This window comes from Nuphar pumila, chromosome 12 (genome assembly GCF_984573655.1).
Source record: "Nuphar pumila chromosome 12, dmNupPumi1.hap1.1, whole genome shotgun sequence".
Lineage (NCBI taxonomy): Eukaryota > Viridiplantae > Streptophyta > Magnoliopsida > Nymphaeales > Nymphaeaceae > Nuphar > Nuphar pumila.
Genome location: NC_143260.1, coordinates 12118602 through 12137381, shown reverse-complemented (window position 1 = coordinate 12137381; position 18780 = coordinate 12118602). Strand labels below are relative to the sequence as shown.

At 40.6% G+C, this 18780-nt stretch overlaps 1 protein-coding gene across 1 annotated transcript; it reads left to right on the top strand.

Moving 5' to 3' along the window:
• Nucleotides 1–1316: 1316 nt before the first annotated feature.
• Nucleotides 1317–8350, top strand: LOC149820008 (GDSL esterase/lipase At5g45960-like). The gene is made up of 5 exons (XM_089981723.1): nucleotides 1317–1614; nucleotides 1774–1904; nucleotides 5181–5390; nucleotides 7011–7275; nucleotides 8160–8350. Exons 1-5 carry the CDS (start codon nucleotides 1317–1319, stop codon nucleotides 8348–8350), a joined length of 1095 nt encoding a protein of 364 aa, XP_089837849.1.
• The last annotated feature ends 10430 nt before the right edge of the window (nucleotides 8351–18780 follow it).

Sequence of the window (18780 nt, the reverse complement as noted above, 5' to 3'; positions counted from 1 at the left end):
GTAGTTTCCTGCCACCTTTTTTTAGCCTCCTGCCAGCGTATTAGGCTTTTGAAAAGTTGTTTCATGTTTTTACTTATATACCTTACGAATGCGTTGTACATGCTTGATTTTAGTAGAATCAACTCTTGAATCATTCCATTCTGACATGCAAGTAGGTTTTTATAAGGTTAAAAAATCATCCGTCTAAAATTTTCATAAATATTTAATGCTGAAAAATTATAATTTTTATCCAAAAACATGATTCAAATATGGTTTCCTAGCAAATTGACCACATATCTGCAAGGTCAGATTTGTGAAATACAACCTAAAAATACCTCTTAGCTTGCGATAAGCCATAAAAGTGATAGACAGCTTCAACTTTTCATATATATATATATATATATATATATATATATATATATATAGAGAGAGAGAGAGAGAGAGAGAGAGAGAGAGAGAGAGAGTAATGGGTCCGTTCTAAAGCAATTTGGTGTTAAACCACATGCTAAATAGGTTTTATTTCCAGGCTTCTCCGGTGCTTTTTATGTGGTACCGGCCTCATAAATGTGTTGGGCATCGTCGATGTACTAAGAATCCACACCTGGATCATGTGTTTTTGATGAAAAAAATAATGTTTGGAGCATAAAAATTTTACAAAGATTTTGGTTGAACTTTATAAAAACCTATCCATGTGTTGGAATCAAACGTTTCAAGAGCTGATCCCTATAAATCAAGTATATAAATCACATCTATACGGTCAAAATTAAAAAATAAAATGTAAAAAGCCCAAAAAACTTATTTAGCATGCGGTTTAGCACTAAATTGGTTTAACACCTACCCATCAAAGTAGAGATAGTTCAAGCTCATAATCAGACTGAGTTAAATGAGCCGAGTTCAAGCTGGCTTGTTTATAAAAAAAATGCATTGTTTTAGAGTTGGAAGAAATAGGATTACCAAAAAAAAATCTAAAGTACTACCTGACAAGCTTATGCGAGGCAAGCAAGTTGAGTGAATCTCACGAGTGAGTGAGGTGGTGTTTTCCTAATATTATTAAAAAAAAATGACTCTCTCTCTCTCTCTCTCTCATTGTGTACGTGTGGAGGTTGATGGGTGGGTGAGACCAAGGCACGTTGAGCTAGACTTTTTTGAGATATTCCACTCTTTGCTAACCTAAATTGGAATTTGCACTAAGAATTTGTTGAATGATTTTGGGAATTGGGTTGCTTTAGCTTCAACATCTAAGAAAGTGGACGTTGATTGGGGCCCAGGATGGCCAACCGCAAAAATTCCATATAAAGAAGCCTAGTTTTAATATACAGCCATATCATTGAGTGAGAATGGATAAACCAATAGCAACCGATTCCTTTGCTTCTTCTCATGGCCATCGCTACAAACATGTCATCCTCCTCTTTCTTCTCCACCAGATCCTCTCAAACTCTGTGATGGCCATGCAAATCCATCCGAACTATTCCATTCCGGCACTCTTCATCTTTGGCGATTCGACGGTCGATCCCGGCAACAACAACTACTTGACCACGCCATTCAAGGCGAATTTCCAACCATATGGAAGGAATTTCATCAATCATATCCCAAGTGGAAGGTTCTGTGATGGAAAACTTGTCACTGATTATATTGGTATGCCTTTCTCCTTTTGAAACTCTTTTTTTTTTGTTGGAAAAAATGTATTGGTATTTCTCCAAATCTCACATTCTTCAGTTGTTCCCTTAGATATATGGATTCATAATTAATGTACTTCTATTAGGACTAATTAACTCAGAAATATGACTTGGGCAGCCTCATACTTGGGGATCAAAGAGCTTGTTCCTCCCTATTTGGATTATACACTTGATGATCAAGAGTTGCTGAGTGGAGTGAGCTTTGCATTTGCTGGTTCTGGTTATGACCCATTGACGGCTAAAATCAGTGTAAGCTCTCTCTCTCTCATATCACGAGTAAATCTACAAGCTTAGTTATTAGTAAATAAGCAATGATAAGTTTATCTACAAGCTTGAATTAAGCAAAAAACTCCTGTTTAAAGAGGTCTAAGTCCATTTGAGAGATAAATGATATGAAAGCTGCACATTTCTCTCACTCCCTCTCTCTTTATATATATATATATATATATATATATATATATATATATATATATATATATAGACTAAAGTATGAGAACTATAAATATGAGCATTCACAACACTTTTTTTGCAAATCCAACCAAGTGGATATGCTTGGCATGATGAATTTGCTAAGAATCAACCATTGGATCATGTATTTTTGGTGAAAAAATGTGATTTTTGAATGCTTGAATATTTATGAAGATTACGAGCCATTGATTTTAAAGCATTAAAAATTTTTTGTTTATGCATCAAAATGGGATGATTCAAGAACGGGTTCTTATAAAACCAAGCATGTAGATCCCATCCATACAGTTATATTCAAGAAAAAAGAACAAAAAATCTATGAAAATCGTTGTTCACACGTTAGTTTTCATATTTTCATTCCTCATATTTTTCTCTTTCTGTATATGTGTTTTTTTATTCTAATTCACGCACTATTCCTAAGTAAGAAAGACCTCTATTTCTCTCCATGTGAGCCACCATCTTATGTGACAGTGACAAGACATGGGTCGGACACACTGTCACTCGATCGACTCTTAAGATGTTTGGATATTATTTTAATATTTTTAATAATATAATACTTTAGATATGTCATCGATTAAAAAGCTTTTGTCACCACATATATCCTACTTTAAAAAAAAAAATTGAACTTTGTCCAAAGAAACTGGACATCAGGCATGTAAAGATTGCCCAAAGGAAAAACCACCACCATCTGCAGTTCACCATGATGGAGAACATCTTGATTAATTTGAGGCATGTCACAGAGGTGCACCGTCTAAGAGGGCGCGTCATGGGTGACACGCATGGGACACGCTATGACACACTAACACGACTCTGACATGTATGGACATTAATTTAATATTTTAAAAAAATCTTTTTTATATATTAAAATATCAAAAATAATAATTTTTAATTGAATTAAAATTTTAAGAATTCGCGTAGCTGTTTTAAAATTTGGAACTTGGGTCTATATGTGTATATGTTAAAAACAAACAAACCCATTTGGAAGTCTATCTTTGGGCACATACACATCTTTGCTTGTCCACCCAAATTGATCCTAGGCACAAAAAATAAAGCAATGTTAGACCTATGCAAGGGAAGAATCCCAGATAAAATTCCCCGGTGGCGTGTCTTTGTAATGTAGAAATAGAGTGCACGAGGTGCAACCTTTTTTACCCGGATAAAATTTCTCCCCAAACTGGTGGGACCCACAGGTGGGAAAAAGAGTTCCAAGGAAACTGAAATCACCGTGGACATTTTCCTCACTGATCAGTCGAGCAACGCCCTTATTGGACAGTCGCATTTGAGTCCACTTGTGTTGGATCTCTATAATGGTCGTCTCAAATATCCTAGGCCGACCTATGTCACAATGCTTCGTTGGACACGACGACAAGTGACGAGAGTTCATCTCACAAGTTCGAATGTTTTTCGAAAAAAGTAGGACATGGACACAATTTTAAAATTTTTAATCAATAAAAACTATTTTTTGATATTTTAACAGCAAAAATTTGCATTTTAATTGAAAAATATTCACTATTAAAATATTAAATAATGTTGTATGTGTCGTGTCTGTGTCAGAGTGTTTGTGTCACCAGGAACACATCTAAATTGGCATGGCCCTGTGGCATGGTGGGAAAGTTTGATTATCTTTGACTCCAAAAAACAAAACTTGTTTGGGAGCTAATTAACACCAATTCCATGAATTGCCAAAACCACCTGAAAACCAAGGTGAGCTCCCGAACAAATTATGGAGTGTTGGCAGTTCGAAACATTTTCTTTTTTCTTTTTGATGACGAGGAACCCTTGCCGAAGTGAGGGAAAACTCCGGGTAGGGCCTCACGACAAAACCATGTTTTGGCAATGCATCTTTTTCCATCTCAATGCATTGCTCCCAAACAGAGCGTTAAGGGGGTGTTTGCGCGAGAAAGGAAGTCGGATCAGATGCAATCACATTGCACACTGATAATGTGTCACTGCACCTGACCTCCCTCCATCTTTGGGAAACAGCTTGTCAGTTGTAGGGCCCAAAATCCGATGGAGGGCAGTCAGGTGCAGTGGCACCCAACTTTCTCAAATAGTAAATGCTTTTTCTTGTGTTTTTATTTTTATTTTTTAATATAAGATGGTGAGAACCATGCTATGATACCAGAAATGGTAACCAATCATGAAGTAAATTAGAGATTTGGGGTGAAATGGGAGTTGGATAAAGTATAGATGAAGGGGAATTCTCAATAAGGAAGAACCATAATGAGTTAATCTCAAGCCCCAAGAGGCAAGAGGCACATCCTCTAGAAAGAAAGGCAAAAGAGAAGTAATTTTCATTAAGAACGATCAAGAATTATGAGATAACCCCAGCATGGAGGTATTTATAGACCCAATTAATCCCAAAAGACTAAAATATCTCCCACTAAGTCTCATGTAACCCCATACACACTCTATGAATCTTTGGATCCAAATACAATATGTAAGAAAATCCAAACCCGTCAAATACAAAAGTGATTGCATCTAGTATTTATCAAACACTTGAACACCTGCTAGTATCTAATATACATGGAGTAACTCTCAATACAGCAGTGAAAACAAGACGTGTAGTAGATATATATGTTTTGATAGATATGAGCTTCAAGCACTTAAACCCGCTTGGATCACATCTACACAAATAGAAGCAACTGGATTATTTTATAACTAACCTATCCATGTTCAATCATCGATATTTCAATGCAATTGCAATATATTATTATTGAATCAATGGAAGAATAGTCATTCAAGTCAATATTTGAATGTTTAATAATTATTATTATTAGCTTATCTTAGAGCTTAATTATAGTAAATCAATGGGGAATATATCAATCCCCATGTCACAAATCGTATAAAAAAATGTATTCACTTACTATATTGAACCATGTAACTTGCATCTAATAATGCCCTTTGTTTCCAACAGCACAAATAGTGTCATTTTAAGTACCCAGTATTGGTTACAAAATTATTAATTATTAATTTATCGAACCATTGATTATATATATATAAACTTTGATAAGGGAACATTTATGTGTGCATTAGGGTGTGGTTCCTGTATACCAACAGCTCAACTACATGAAGGAATGGTTGGCTAGAATGGAGAATGCAGTCGGGAAGGCCAGAGCTGCAAAGATAATTGAAGACTCCGTATTTTTAATTAGTGCCGGAACAAATGATTTCGTCGTTAACTACTATATTCTTCCCATAAGGAGGCACAGTTTCAACGTGGAGGAATACCAAGTCTTTGTAATTGATCAACTTCAAGCCTTCCTCAAGGTACGTACGTAACAATGATTTCTTAATTACTTTCAGTGATAATGGCAACTTAGAAATAGTAAAAATCTGGAAAAGTTGAGAGAGAGAGGACGAATTTCAAGGGGTAGAAACTCCTCTCTCTGCAGACTCTGGATCATGGTGGGACACTTACAAAACCACGTGGCCTCAAAAGGATGTGATTGGAACTTGAAACAATTGGCCAATGTAGATCTTCTAACTGCCCTGCTAAGAAGACATGCAACTTCCTTTTAGAAGTTCCTATCTGGTGTAGGCACTCGGCAGTGAAGTGGTGTTACTAATAAATCTTTCCTGATCTGCAAATTAGCTACTCGGGTGCCTCCTCACACAGAGTACCACATTGTCCGAGTTTGTTTGGATAGAATGGAGGAATTTCCCGAGTATTCTTGTAACTAGAAGGTTCTAGAGACTCGACATATTTTGACCTTTGAACAGGTGATGCAAAGGTCCATGTTGGAGTTGTTTGTCATTTGCAACTGATCTGCGATGTTTCTTTTTCCATACACAATCAGTACTATTTTAAAATGATGTGGATGCTTTTTATTTTCCACTTTATGTTGAATATGAAACCTGTGTTCATTGTGACACATCTATAATATTTTGAAAATACACTATTTTTTCCTTCCAAATACAAAGAAAATAATACGATATTTTGTTAGCCATTTTAAATGGCCAAAATCTCATTATATTATGATTTATACCAAAATATGATGCTTTATAGCAATACTTACTGTTAAGTCGGCTGTTTTTTTTTTGGGGGGGGGGACGGTGGATGGTTTTTTTTATTTTGTGTATATATATTTTTAAATTTCTTCTTACAAAAATGTTCTTTTAATTTTTAATAGTTTTATTTTGCCAATATTCTTTGCGTGAAAATACAAGAACAATGAAGATTTTCAATTTTGATGAAGTCAACAATCAAATGCATTAAGTTGGATTTCTATTTTTCCTATCAGGACATCAAAACTACTATGTTGGATATCTCTTTTTCCTATCAGGACAAATATAGAAATGTGAGGGTATGGTATTGGGTTCTCATATCCTAATCTCATGAAAATGCATTTATGATAATGATTTGCCCAACACAATTCAGAAAGAGACAGAGCTTGAAAAAGGTGAATCTGAGTAGGATGAGACCTTTAATAGATGAATGATGAAAAAACAAATGCAGCAGAAAAATAAATAATTATTCAGATAAAAAAGAAAAATAGGCTAAAAATCAACAAACACATGTTAGGAGGTTGAGTCCCCATTTGTATACAGTTATGAAACTCTAAAGGAATTTTTTTAATTAAGTACAGTTATTGATGTTAATTTATTATACAACAGTAGCTATTTTAATTTCCCCTCACCAAGTACAGGAAAAAATTAATTTTTTTTTATATTGGTGAGCTCATCAAGAAGAAGGTTTCAGGCTTAGCATCACTTTTACTGGCTTATATTATTAATCATTTGGTTTCTGCAAAAAAACAAGGCAAAAAGAAAAAGGAGCATACTATCATCTAAAGGATCTACTATCTTTGGCTTCTGATTGCATCTATTATCCAAGTTTTGGCTTTTGAAAAGTCTCTTGATGAGTCATGTAGTGGTGTCAATTTCCAGGGACTATATGAACTTGGAGCAAGAAGAATTGCATTTGCAGGGCTTCCTCCGATCGGTTGCTTGCCTATAGTGATGACCATCAATTTTTCAGATGCATTACTTAGAGAATGCATTGACAGCCTAAATTTGGTGGCCGTCAGTTACAACTCAAAGCTGCAGCATATGTTGAACAGGATCAAAGAGACAGAGCTAGAGGATGCAAAGATTGTCTATGCAGACATCTATGGTCCCTTGCTAGATACGATAAAGAATCCCAACAAGTATGGTGAGTTAACACTCTCTATACCTATTTTTTTAATAGCAAAGAGAAACGATCATCATAGTTTAGACCATAGAAACGATGAAGCAAAATAGATACATGAAGCGGAAGCAGTGAAATGAGTGTAAAAGAGTTGTATGAAAGTGGAGCGTAGATTTGTTTTGGAAGCAATTGTGGAAGAGTGTAAAAAGCTAAAAAGAAAACATGAAGGAAATGAGAGGGAAACAAAAGGGAAGCTAGAGGAAAGAAAAAAAATAAATAATAACATAAAAAACACAGAAAACAAGGAGGAAGCAAGGGGGAAGTGAAATGGAAATGTGTAGAAAACGAAAAGGACAAATGAGGAAAGCAATTTCAAAAGTGAGTGGAAAGCGCGATTCCCCCAATTGAAAAGCAAGTTCCCCTACGCTTACCTCTTTTGGGAGAAGCATAGCGCTTCCTGCTTTAGAATTGTGCTTCCCCCCTTAGGGAGGTGCTTCCGGTAACTATAGTTCAGACATCCCATTGTAGGCAGAGAGGTGCCACAATGACCATGGCTTTGTTTTGGTGTCCAAGGCTTAAAAGTCCCAAGTAATCTCCCCCATGCCTACCAGGGATACTTTATTCAATATTGCCTACCAGGGATACTTTATTCAATATTTGCTTAAATTAAATGATCAAATTCATCTACAAATTGTCTTCCAATGTACCAGCCAGTTTTTATATGTCATATAAAGGAATAGCAAACATCTCTTATGAGGTTACCATGTGTAAGTTGGACCCATTTAGATGATTGCCTAATTCAAGGTACATTCATATGTATTGGTCCTTGTTTAGGAAATTAATGGTCCTGTTGGTTGAATTCTGTGGGCTAACTTGTATTCTTCTTCTTCGTGTCAATCCATTTTCAGGTTTTGAGGTGACCAACAAAGGCTGTTGTGGGACAGGTTTGCTGGAAGCCAGTTTGTTATGCAACCCCAATACACCTGCCTGCCCTGATGCGTCATCTTATATATTCTGGGATGCAATTCACCCCACACAGAGGACCTATTACTTGCTTGCCAACACACTCATCCAGCGTGTTCTTCATCAACTGTTGTAATATATCAAATGTGCCTCCAATATTACCTCTCTCCTTCATTAATAAAAAGTGTGGAGTTGTGTTTGTCATAACCATCATGTACCAATACAGCTAAAGGATGAGATAAGCAACCAAAAACAAACCAATTAGTACTGTTGTTTCTGTCAAAGAAGAAAAAAAATACCCATTATCACTGTTGGTAAAGCTAAATTGCTTCTAGTATTCATCATGGGGAGCTTGTAACTGCAGTGCTCTTTAGGGCGTGTTTGGACACTGTCGACAGAACCAACCATTTAATTGTTCAAAATTTAAAATAGAATGGGAAAGTAATTGTATTTTCCTCAAAATTTCAATACTTTCTCAAAAAAGAAGCTGACTATGGACTTTTCTAATGGAATATTCATTAGTACCTATGCAGGTGCTTTAAGCTAGCATGGAGAGCATACTCTCTAATACTTGAAGCTGAGAGACCTTGATTTATGAAAGTTTGGCCACAATCCAGTTATCTTCTGTTGCTCTGGATTGAATTGCTTAGATTGTCATTCATTTTTTTCTTTAATATTCATATAAAATTTTATAAAGTAGAAAAAACAGCACTAGAAATGTTTAATTTGAAAACTAAGAGAAATTCATCACTGAAAACAAAAGAATGTTTGTATGCTTCTAACTCAAACTTGATCGAATCTAGGTTAAAAAATTTCAAGGTAGCTGCTAACAATGTCACAGTGACACGCCTAAATGGACCCGGATGACAGACTTGGACGAAAAGTCCAACGCATTTTAGCACACGCTTTAACCTGTCAGACTTGGTGTCACAGGCACTAAAGTTAAAAGATGAGTTTTTTGAAAAGTTCTTCTTTTGGGGCAGCTGTGAGAGAGAGAGAGAGACTATAACCATCAACATTACGAAACAGGTTCAACCAACATTGAACCTACCAGAACACCCACCAGGCCCAAGACATGCCAAGGAGCCCCAAAAAGAAGAAAAAGAGAAATGAAAAATGAAAAAAGATAACAGAGAAACACGAAACAACTACAATTAGACGACGAGCATCACCTTGGATCATGAGTGGTCCTTGTAGGCAGATTGTGTTGTAGATCAGGGATGTTGTAGATTGTGATGTAGTTTGCCACTACCCGAGTTAGCTTCTTACTAACCCCCATAGGCATCAAGAACATAGACATAAAAAATTCTGGTGTAGCAGAAAGAACATGCTTGATGAGAGTCAGTCTACCCGCGATAGAAAGGTAGGAAGCTTGCCAGCTCGATATTTTGTTCTGAACCCTTTGAATAGTAGCGCTTCAGGCTGCCGTTGTTACACGACTGATTTGAAGCGGCAGACCCAGGTAAGAAAAGAAGTTTTCCGATACTGAGCACCCGAATATCTGCTGGCCCATGTCCAGCATTGACGGAGGGGCATTGAACATGGATAAAAAACACTTATCGTAGTTCATGGATAGCCCTGACATCGATAGGAAAAAAAGGACAAGCTTGAATCTTAACATTTGTTGGATGGTAGCCCTTCCGAAGATAATAATGTCATCAGCGAAGGTCAGGATCTGACTACGGCACTCCTGTATACCGAAAGACTCAATTAGACCATCCTTCACTGCCCTCTTAACCAAAACCACAAGGCCTTCAGAGACGATGTTAAAGAGTAATGGAGACAGAGGACATCCTTGCCGAAGACCACGACCAAGTTTGAACTGATTTTCCTTGACCCCATTGATCTGAATCTGTGACTGGGCATTGGTTACCAACTCATGCACCTAGCTAGAGAAACGTCTACCGAAGCCCAGATTCGCCAACATGTTGAAGAGGAACGACCAATGAACCGAGTCGTAGGCTTTATGAAAATCAAGCTTAAGAGTGAGGAAGGCCCCCCCGCAGATCTTGAGAGAGTGCAACACTTCTGTGGCCAAAATGAAGGAATGCTGAAGCCTTCTGTTAGGAATGAAGGCAAACTGAGCCTTCGAAAAAATCCTAGGAGCGACTGACTGCATCTTATTAGCCAAGACCTTGGCGATAATGTGATATAAGCTCCCTAACACTGATATAGGGCGAAACCGCGAGATATTCGATGCGGCTTCCTACTTAGGAATAAGTGACACAATTGCTAGATGAGAATGAACCGACAGTCTGCCATTGCGATGAAACTCAGCGAAGAACCTAAGAATGTCACTCTTAACACATTGCCAGAATATGCGAAAGAAATCCACTGGATACCCATCAAAACCTGGAGCTTTCCACCCAGACGAATCCTGCACTGCCGAGACGATTTCTTCTTCGATGAATAACCCCTGAATTGAGTTGGAGAGCGCTCAATCCAAGGACAAAAATAATGTCGTACCCATATTGCCACCTGTAGCTTGGTTGCAGGAATACAAGTTAGAGAAATAGTTGGTGACAACATTGATTACCTGATCGCCCAAAAAGGAGACACCGTTGATATACATAGAGTGAATCGCATGTCTTCGATGCCTGTGCGATGCTACAGAATGAAAGAACCTTGTATTCCCGTCACCCGCCTTAAGCCAAGTCACCCTTGACCGTTGCTTCCAACGAATATCATCCTTTAGACACCAAGATTGCACTAGAAGAGTCAACTCAGCCGATCTAGCATTGAGTCTTTCAATATCTGATGCATTCATATAGGTCGTATCTAAGAGACACTGATTGATAGAAGACAGCTCACGCTCTCAATCCTCCATATTTTGGAATTTGCTTATTTTATTGGAGATAAGCCAAGATTTGATATTGCGGGATAGGCGAAAAAGCTTAACCATGCATCTAGTAGCCGCCCGAACCGCATAGCAAGGTCTACTCCAAGATTATTGGACTAATGACTCGAAACCCGCCTCCTTAAGCCACCATTGCTCAAATCTAAAGGATCTGTCACCGGTGAAGCCTTGTCCCCATCGGATAACAATCTGACTATGGTCCGAGACATATGGTGGAAGTAGGTAACATGAAATGTCATTAATGTAACTCAGCAGATCTGAAGAAACAAGCACCCTGTCTAGCAGACGAAAGCATGGTCTAGATCACCGATTGGTCCACGAGAAAGCTTCACCTACATGGGGAACGTGGTACAACCGGTTCATCTGAATAAAGTTTTGAAAAATCCTCATTGAAGCCGAGTAGGGCACCATAATACTTGAGTCGATAGGAGAAAAAAGGCAGTTGAAATCTCCCATGATAATATGTTGGTCCTCAAATGAAGCAATGACCCTATTCAAGTCCAACCAAAACTCCTCCCGCCGGTTTTGACGGTGGGGACCATACACCATAGTGACCACAACTAGATTTGCGTTTGGAGGAAGTGGAAGAGAGATGGATATGGAAAACATACCTTCATCCACCTGTTGTAAGGCTAGAGAATGCTTCCCGAGGATGAGGATGCCTCTCGCATATTGAATCGCAGGCTTGAAGAAGAAATCTGCGCCATGCCAGATTTCGGAGACGACGGAGCTCGAGATATCTGCCATCTTTGTTTCACAAAGAGCAATCAGATCAGGCTTTTCTTGACGGATCCAACTCGCCCGAAAAAGACGTTTGGTAGGGCAATTCAGTCCCCGAATATTCCAACATAAGATCTTCATAACTGAAAGTCTGGAAATCCCCGAGGAGTGTGGATCCTCACAGACCGCCTAGGAGAGACCCCAAACTCGCCGGATGGAGAAAGCGAAGGCTGACGACGTCTCTCTATTGGGAGACCACCCCGCTCAGGTTGAGATAACCCCCGACCGAAGGAGATAGAGAGCTGACGTTCGTGAAACGTCCATCATCCGCGACCAAGGTCGGTAAACGATCTGCGATCGCAGCCAGAGACTCACGCATAACAGAATTGATGTTGAGTAACTGGTTGTGGGTAAGCACGAGTTTGAGACGCCGAGATGCATCATCCACAGGCAGACCCATAATAGATGAAAGATGACCACTCATAGATGACGAACCCGCAAGCGACGAATAGATCGAGTTTGAGGAACCCCCCATGCCTTCGAAGTCGCCCTCTTAGATGAAAGAGGTGTTGTTCAATGCAGGCGGAGCCCTGCAAAACACGACTAATAGAGGTGCACTTACCAAAGTGATGGAGACCAGGCAAAGCGGACAGACGATGCAATTGTTTGAGATAGACGAAACCAAGGTTGAAAGGCCATCAACTAGCCTGCAGAAAAACCGCTTTCGGATCGAGACTCCGATACTAGGCGACCTGTGGGCCCGAGCAAGAATTGAGACCTCCGAAAGATGAGACCTTTTCGTAAGAAAGCCCCAATACCAGACTCCCCATAGGACGTAGCAAACAAAATTGAAGATGTTGCAACTGTATAGAGGCTGAGAGAAACCTTAGTCGCCCAGGCGACCCCTGACAATTCTCGATCCTTCTCAACCTCGAAGAATGAATCCACCAAAAAGTTCCGCAGCCACATAACCCGAGACTCAAACCAACCGGATTCCCATGACAGCAAGCATCTTCCTGGCCGAGGCACAAATGCCTCGTCACACCCGCCAATCCACCTTATAGCCCGCCCGACTTCGAGCAACGAGCTCAGAAAAGATGATACTGCAAATAATGATGATGACAACAGTCTCTCACCCCGAGGTTGCAAAAAAAACCCAACCAACACAGAATCATATACATCGCCAAGGAGCCGAGGTCGCCTGTGCCCCAACGCCCCCGAGGGAGAGCAAGATGATGACAGCGGACGAAGAAAATCCCCGCTCGTCCAAGAGGACCTCGCGACGTCGGTAAAGGGCCCCACACTAGACACCGATCGCCGAACGACGAGATAACCGAGTGGCCAGCACGACCACCAAAACAATGAGGGGCGAGATCTCGTTATATGAATCGAGGAGAGCCTGCTAGCCTGCCCTCTGGCCTTAACATTTCCTCGAAAATAAAAAATGGTGAAAGAAGAGTAAAGGTACCTTTGTCAAAAAGAAGAACAAGAATAAATCGTTGGCACCCCAAAGCACGCAACCTGCACTCCCGAGCTTCGACGAAGAGATACAGACTGATAAATCGCAGGCACCCCAGAGTATGCCGCCTGCACCCCCGAGACTGTCGCCTACACCCCCGAGCTGCAAAAATCACCGGAAGAGGGGCCCTCATAAACGACGACATCACAGTGGATAGGCGGGTCCGACAAAGCAGAGCAGGAATCAACCCCACCCATGAGGGCAAGCGATCCACTGGGGTGGTCACGACAAAGATGGTTGAGTCTGAAACACTTCCTTGAGAACGACATCAGCGCGGTCGACGGCGACGACATCGACACCCAAACAGAGCCGATCTTGATTCCCAAAAAAGACGTCGAAGGATCTTCCAATATGCCGATTTGGACCCAAGGCGCGAACGAAGATTTGCGAGGGAGGTGCATCCCTCGCGAAGAGGCTCGACCTAGGGAGGAAGGAGAGGCTACCGCCCACGAGCGCCTGAGAACCGGGTGCCGCCGAGACCTGAACAATGAGGCACAATGGAGGCATGCACGACGCCTGTGAAAGTTGAGCGAAAGGCAAACCGCGCACCACCAGTCACCCGGTTGTGCCCAGGGACGACGAGACCGAGAAAGCTTTTTGGAAAAAGACTGTTGCCATGTTGCTTTCACCTCCTGCCAGCCTCGACTGACGCTTGAACTGGGAGGCCTACGAAAGAAAAATGGAGTCTGGAGAGTAGCGCCAATAGAGCAAGCCTGAGGGGATTCCACCCTGACGGCTCGAAGGAATCGACCGACATCACGAGCAAGCAGCGATCCGACGGTGAGACAGGACGCTAAAGCCTTTGATAGGAAGAAGAACACACGAAAAGATAGGCGAAAAGGGAGGGCAACAGAGGCACCCTGACGGCAAAGGACGAAAGAGAGCCCCCAATCGTTCAAAGCCTCTTGGATAGAGGAAAGAGCCAGTTGGTTGACCCACAGGGGGTTGGTGGCGCCTAAGCCCCAGAAGAAGGGGGATGGTGGCGCCTAAGCCCCAGAAGAAGGGGGATGGGGTAGGCATGAGTACAACCAATGACAGAGAGAGAGAAGCGGGTGGAGATGACGCTTGAAGCCTGCGGGAGCAAGATGGAGGCGGAACAGGGTGGGTGGGGTCACGAGTGGAGCTTCACAGATTGAGGAACAGGGTGGGTGGGGTCAGGAGAGGGGGCAAAACCAAGTGGGGTTCAGCCATCAATGGCAGATCAACACCGAGAGCGAAATAGGAGAGCTCGTGCTTTGGTGGATGGGATCAGGGGTGGAGCCTCGAGGGTAGAGGAGCATGGTGGGTTGGGTCAGAGCAGAGGCAGGTGGGGTCATGCGACTCAGGCCGCTAATGGCAGAAAACAGGCAAGGCTGGCACCGACTGATGCTCGAGAGAGGGAAGGGGGGAAAAGGTTGCAGAGAAGGGGGAAAACTGTCTGGCCGAGCTCGAAACGATACGAGCGTGAGTGTGTGTGTGTGTGTGTGTGTGAGAGAGAGAGAGAGAGAGAGAGAGAGAGAGAGAGAGAGAGAGAGAGAGAGAGCTATTGTCCTCTCCTTGACGATTCCCATCCCTAATGATTCATTCTTTGTTATTAATAGGGGCATGCTGTATCACTGTGGTTCTTGATTGCAGTGAAGCCACTGTCATTGTGTTGCATGACCTTTAAATTCATTAATTTTAGTTTATTGCAATTACTTGGGAGTGTAAATAATTTCTTTATATATATTTTTAATGTTCCTATAATTTAATCCTTATTACTTGGATGCGATCTGAATCTTGAACAATTGTCCAGAATTCATGAATTTTTTTTGTAAAATGTTCCTCGGCTTCTAGCCAAGCTAGCGATTGTGAAAGGTCCAGACTGGGTCCCTACTATTTGATATTGTTCTCTTGTACATATCATCTTTTAGAGTAATAAACAGGTAGGGGTCTAGGCTAACCCCAGTTTTTTTTTTGGAAAAAAAGAAAAAAAAGTTCTCAATTGAATATTCTCTATGTTTTTTATGGTGATAAGATCATGGTGGTTAAATGGTGGGGTAGTTGTTGTACTGTGGGAGTGGATGAAAGGAGACAATCAAAGATGGAGGCTGACCCCTTACTTTTGGCATATAGATCAAAATTGGAAAGGTGACAATCAAATTGAAAAAGTTGAAAATTGGCATGCTCTATTTACAAGAAGATTCTTTAGATGGAATAGCTTTGGCAGAAACCTATCATGGTAGTCGTAATTCCACTTACCCTCAAGGTTTTTATTCTGGACAAAGACAAGATGTGTTTTATATATTTTTTCTAAGTTCATGTACTTTATTTTGGCTATGGATGTTTCTGTACTCCAAATTTACTTCTATTTATGTCGCTAGTATGTATTGAGCAAAATTGTATGCAAAATAAAATTTTAAATTCTTTTATATTGAGCAAATGTCAGCATGTTTATCTCCTCTCTTATTGCCCTTGTGTTGCACTATGAATCTTATCCAATCTGATGTGACCTGTATTGACAGGGGAACATCAAAGGTTTTGAATTAGGAAGGTTTCTGTTACATGACAATTATGAAAATGTAAAGAGATCTCATAACTGTCCATGCATGAAAACCTCTCACTATTAAATCCTCACACTATATAAATCACCAACAGTAGTGTGACTAGGACTGCATGATTTTGGTTTTTCTCAATCTCTGGGGTTTAAGGGTCTTACTCATCTCTCGACCTCAGACCCTTTGGTTGTGAGCCCATAAAAGACTAAAGGAATGCCACTCACCGAAAGTGGCCATTGTCATTCTAACTGATGTTTAAGTGGAAGATGGTTGTCAGCACTCTCCTCAGCCAATCGACGCCTTTGATGAGCCCAAGTCGTCAAGTTGAGCAGGACCCTTGAACCTCAAAAATTAAGAGAAGCCAAAATCACATATATAGTCCTCATCACACTACCGTGGTGATTTATATAGTGCGAAGATTCAATAGCAGGAGGTTTTCATGCATGGACAATTATGAGGTCTTTTCCCATTCTCATAATTTTCCCCAAAACTGAAAGCCTACCTCCACCGAAGCATCGTTCGGAATGACAATGGCCGCTTCTAGTAAGTGACTTTCTCCCGATCTTTTATTTTAATATTGGGTTATGGGCCCACTCTATGTTGCTTTCGTTGCGCGTGTTATGCTTGTGACATCCATTCTATGCTCGATAAAATTCCCCTCTCATTTCTCTCCTTTCCCATGGCCAGTTGGGTCTAGACATCAACATCAGTCACTGGCACATGCCACCGACGTATAAGAGAGATGGGAAGATTCATCAGAAATTTCTTCTCCCTCATCGAACTCCAGTTCGGATTTGGAAGTCAGTGGCGAGGGGGGAGGTGTCGATCGGTGACCCACCACCACAAGGCCTATAGCTAATGCTGTAAAGGCCCCCATCGAGGCCAGGACACGGTCGACATCGTCGCTTCTCCTTTTATTCCTTTTTTTAGTTTTTGTTTTCACCACTATAATCGTTGGTAGATGACTAAGACTGATGGTGGCTAGCCGTCAGAGGCCCGCCATCGCTGGCGGCAGAGGCTGTAAAGGAAAGTTGGAGGGGGGCGTAGGATTGTGATTCACAGTAGCTGTAGTGAATCGACGACCATATCTAAGACTCGGGCCTAGTACTTGGTTTTTGGGTGGACCGGGTCAGACCCTGATTGAGTGGACCCGATCAAATACCTGGACCTAATGCTTGGGTTTTGGGTGGGCTGGGTCTAACCCTGACTCGATAGACCTAGACCCAGTACAAGGGTTCCTGGTGAACCGAGTCTGAGCCTGACCTGGACCTTGTACCAAGGTTGTGGGTGGATTAGGTTTGAGCTCTCCATGCTCGAGCCTAGTCAAGGACCCAAACCTAGGACATGGTTTCTGGTTGTACTGGGTCTTGGTTCTATCCAGAACTCGATCTGAGTGCCTGGTTTTGGGTGGACCGAGTCTAGATCTTTTGATCCGGCCCAGGTTTGGGGTCCGGGTTGGCGGACCAGGCCTGGATCCTTGGATCCGGCCAGGGTTGGAGTATGTTTTGGCGGACTGGGTCTAGATTCATAGGCGGGTTGGACCCAGTCGAGAATTGAACCCTCTTAACCCTTTAAAAGTGCATAACCAATTTAAGGCTTTCCGGGACTAGTTTAGAGTCTTCCATGACCTGTTTGAGGGCATTTTCAGTCCAATTTCTCATGTTTTTGTTATTTGGTATTGTAATCATGGATGCGTGACTTTAGCAGGACATTGTATATATTTTATGATTGTTTTGAGTTATCCATGATATTTAAGCACGAGATTATGATTGAATTCATAAAATATATGTTGTGGCATGATTTGCAATATAAATATGCTTATAGTAAAAGATCTCGATCAACTCACTCTTATAATCACTAAAGTGATCTGAGTAATATTGATTGAGGATTTCTTAAACTATGTTAAGATTAAAATCTGGTATTGTGATTGTGTATGACTTTATGAAGTAATGATTCTACCTAAACGTAGATCATTGTGTTCTAAATTCATACAAATGTGTAGTAGTAGGTATGTACACCATCCCATAAAGCATGTTCATACCCAAAAGTACAGTGTTAAATTGCCTATGGTTACATGATCTACTAGTTTCACCAATTGAGTGACAATTTCTTGAGAATTGAGAAGGTGAAGCATCTCTGAGTATTATTTTTTTCACTAAAGTGAAACCATAATGATGCTATCTTTACCTTTTCAATATGAATCTTGTATAAATATTTATTTGGTTTTTCCTTTCATTTTTGCAGTACCGGGTTCCTTGATCATTGACAGTTCTAGCAATATCCTTATTTTTGATGGATCAATTTTTTTAATTAAAAAAAATTACGTTGTTAACTTTGGGATACATGGAAGAACAAAAGACTGACTATGAAAAGTGTGAGTGATCAAATAAGCTTAGCCTATTGTTTTTTCAATAACGAGTGACTAAGAATATTTGAGGAGTCATACCTCACTATAGGATAGTAAAGGAATTTTTAAAAGCCATTGAAGCATAATTTATTGCTCTATACACGACTTCATCATAGGCCAAAAACTTTATTTCGGGTCTTGGTATCATGGACTCTATTAAAAGGCCATTGAAGATCTTTTGTGATAATAAAGTTATGTCTTTCTCTAATAATAACAAGTGCTTTAATTCGTGTAGACACATAATAACCACCCACCAAGTTCAGAGTGCTGGTTTGGGCCAGCATACTCTAACTCTCCACCTCCAAGCTCACTGCCTATGATGAAATTTTCTCTGCAATAGAAGCAGAGCATCTCGCCCAAGTTGCAAAGTCAAGACTAGATGTTTCGAAGATGTTTGTTTTGACACCACATTCAATATAAACAATTTGACTGCTATTTCTGTATTGCTTGCTCTAATAGATGTTGTTGTTTGCTTTTGTTTTTGTGAATGGCGACAGGAGATTGTCTATCTAAGCAAGCTCTACCATTTGAATATCGTGAACCTTAT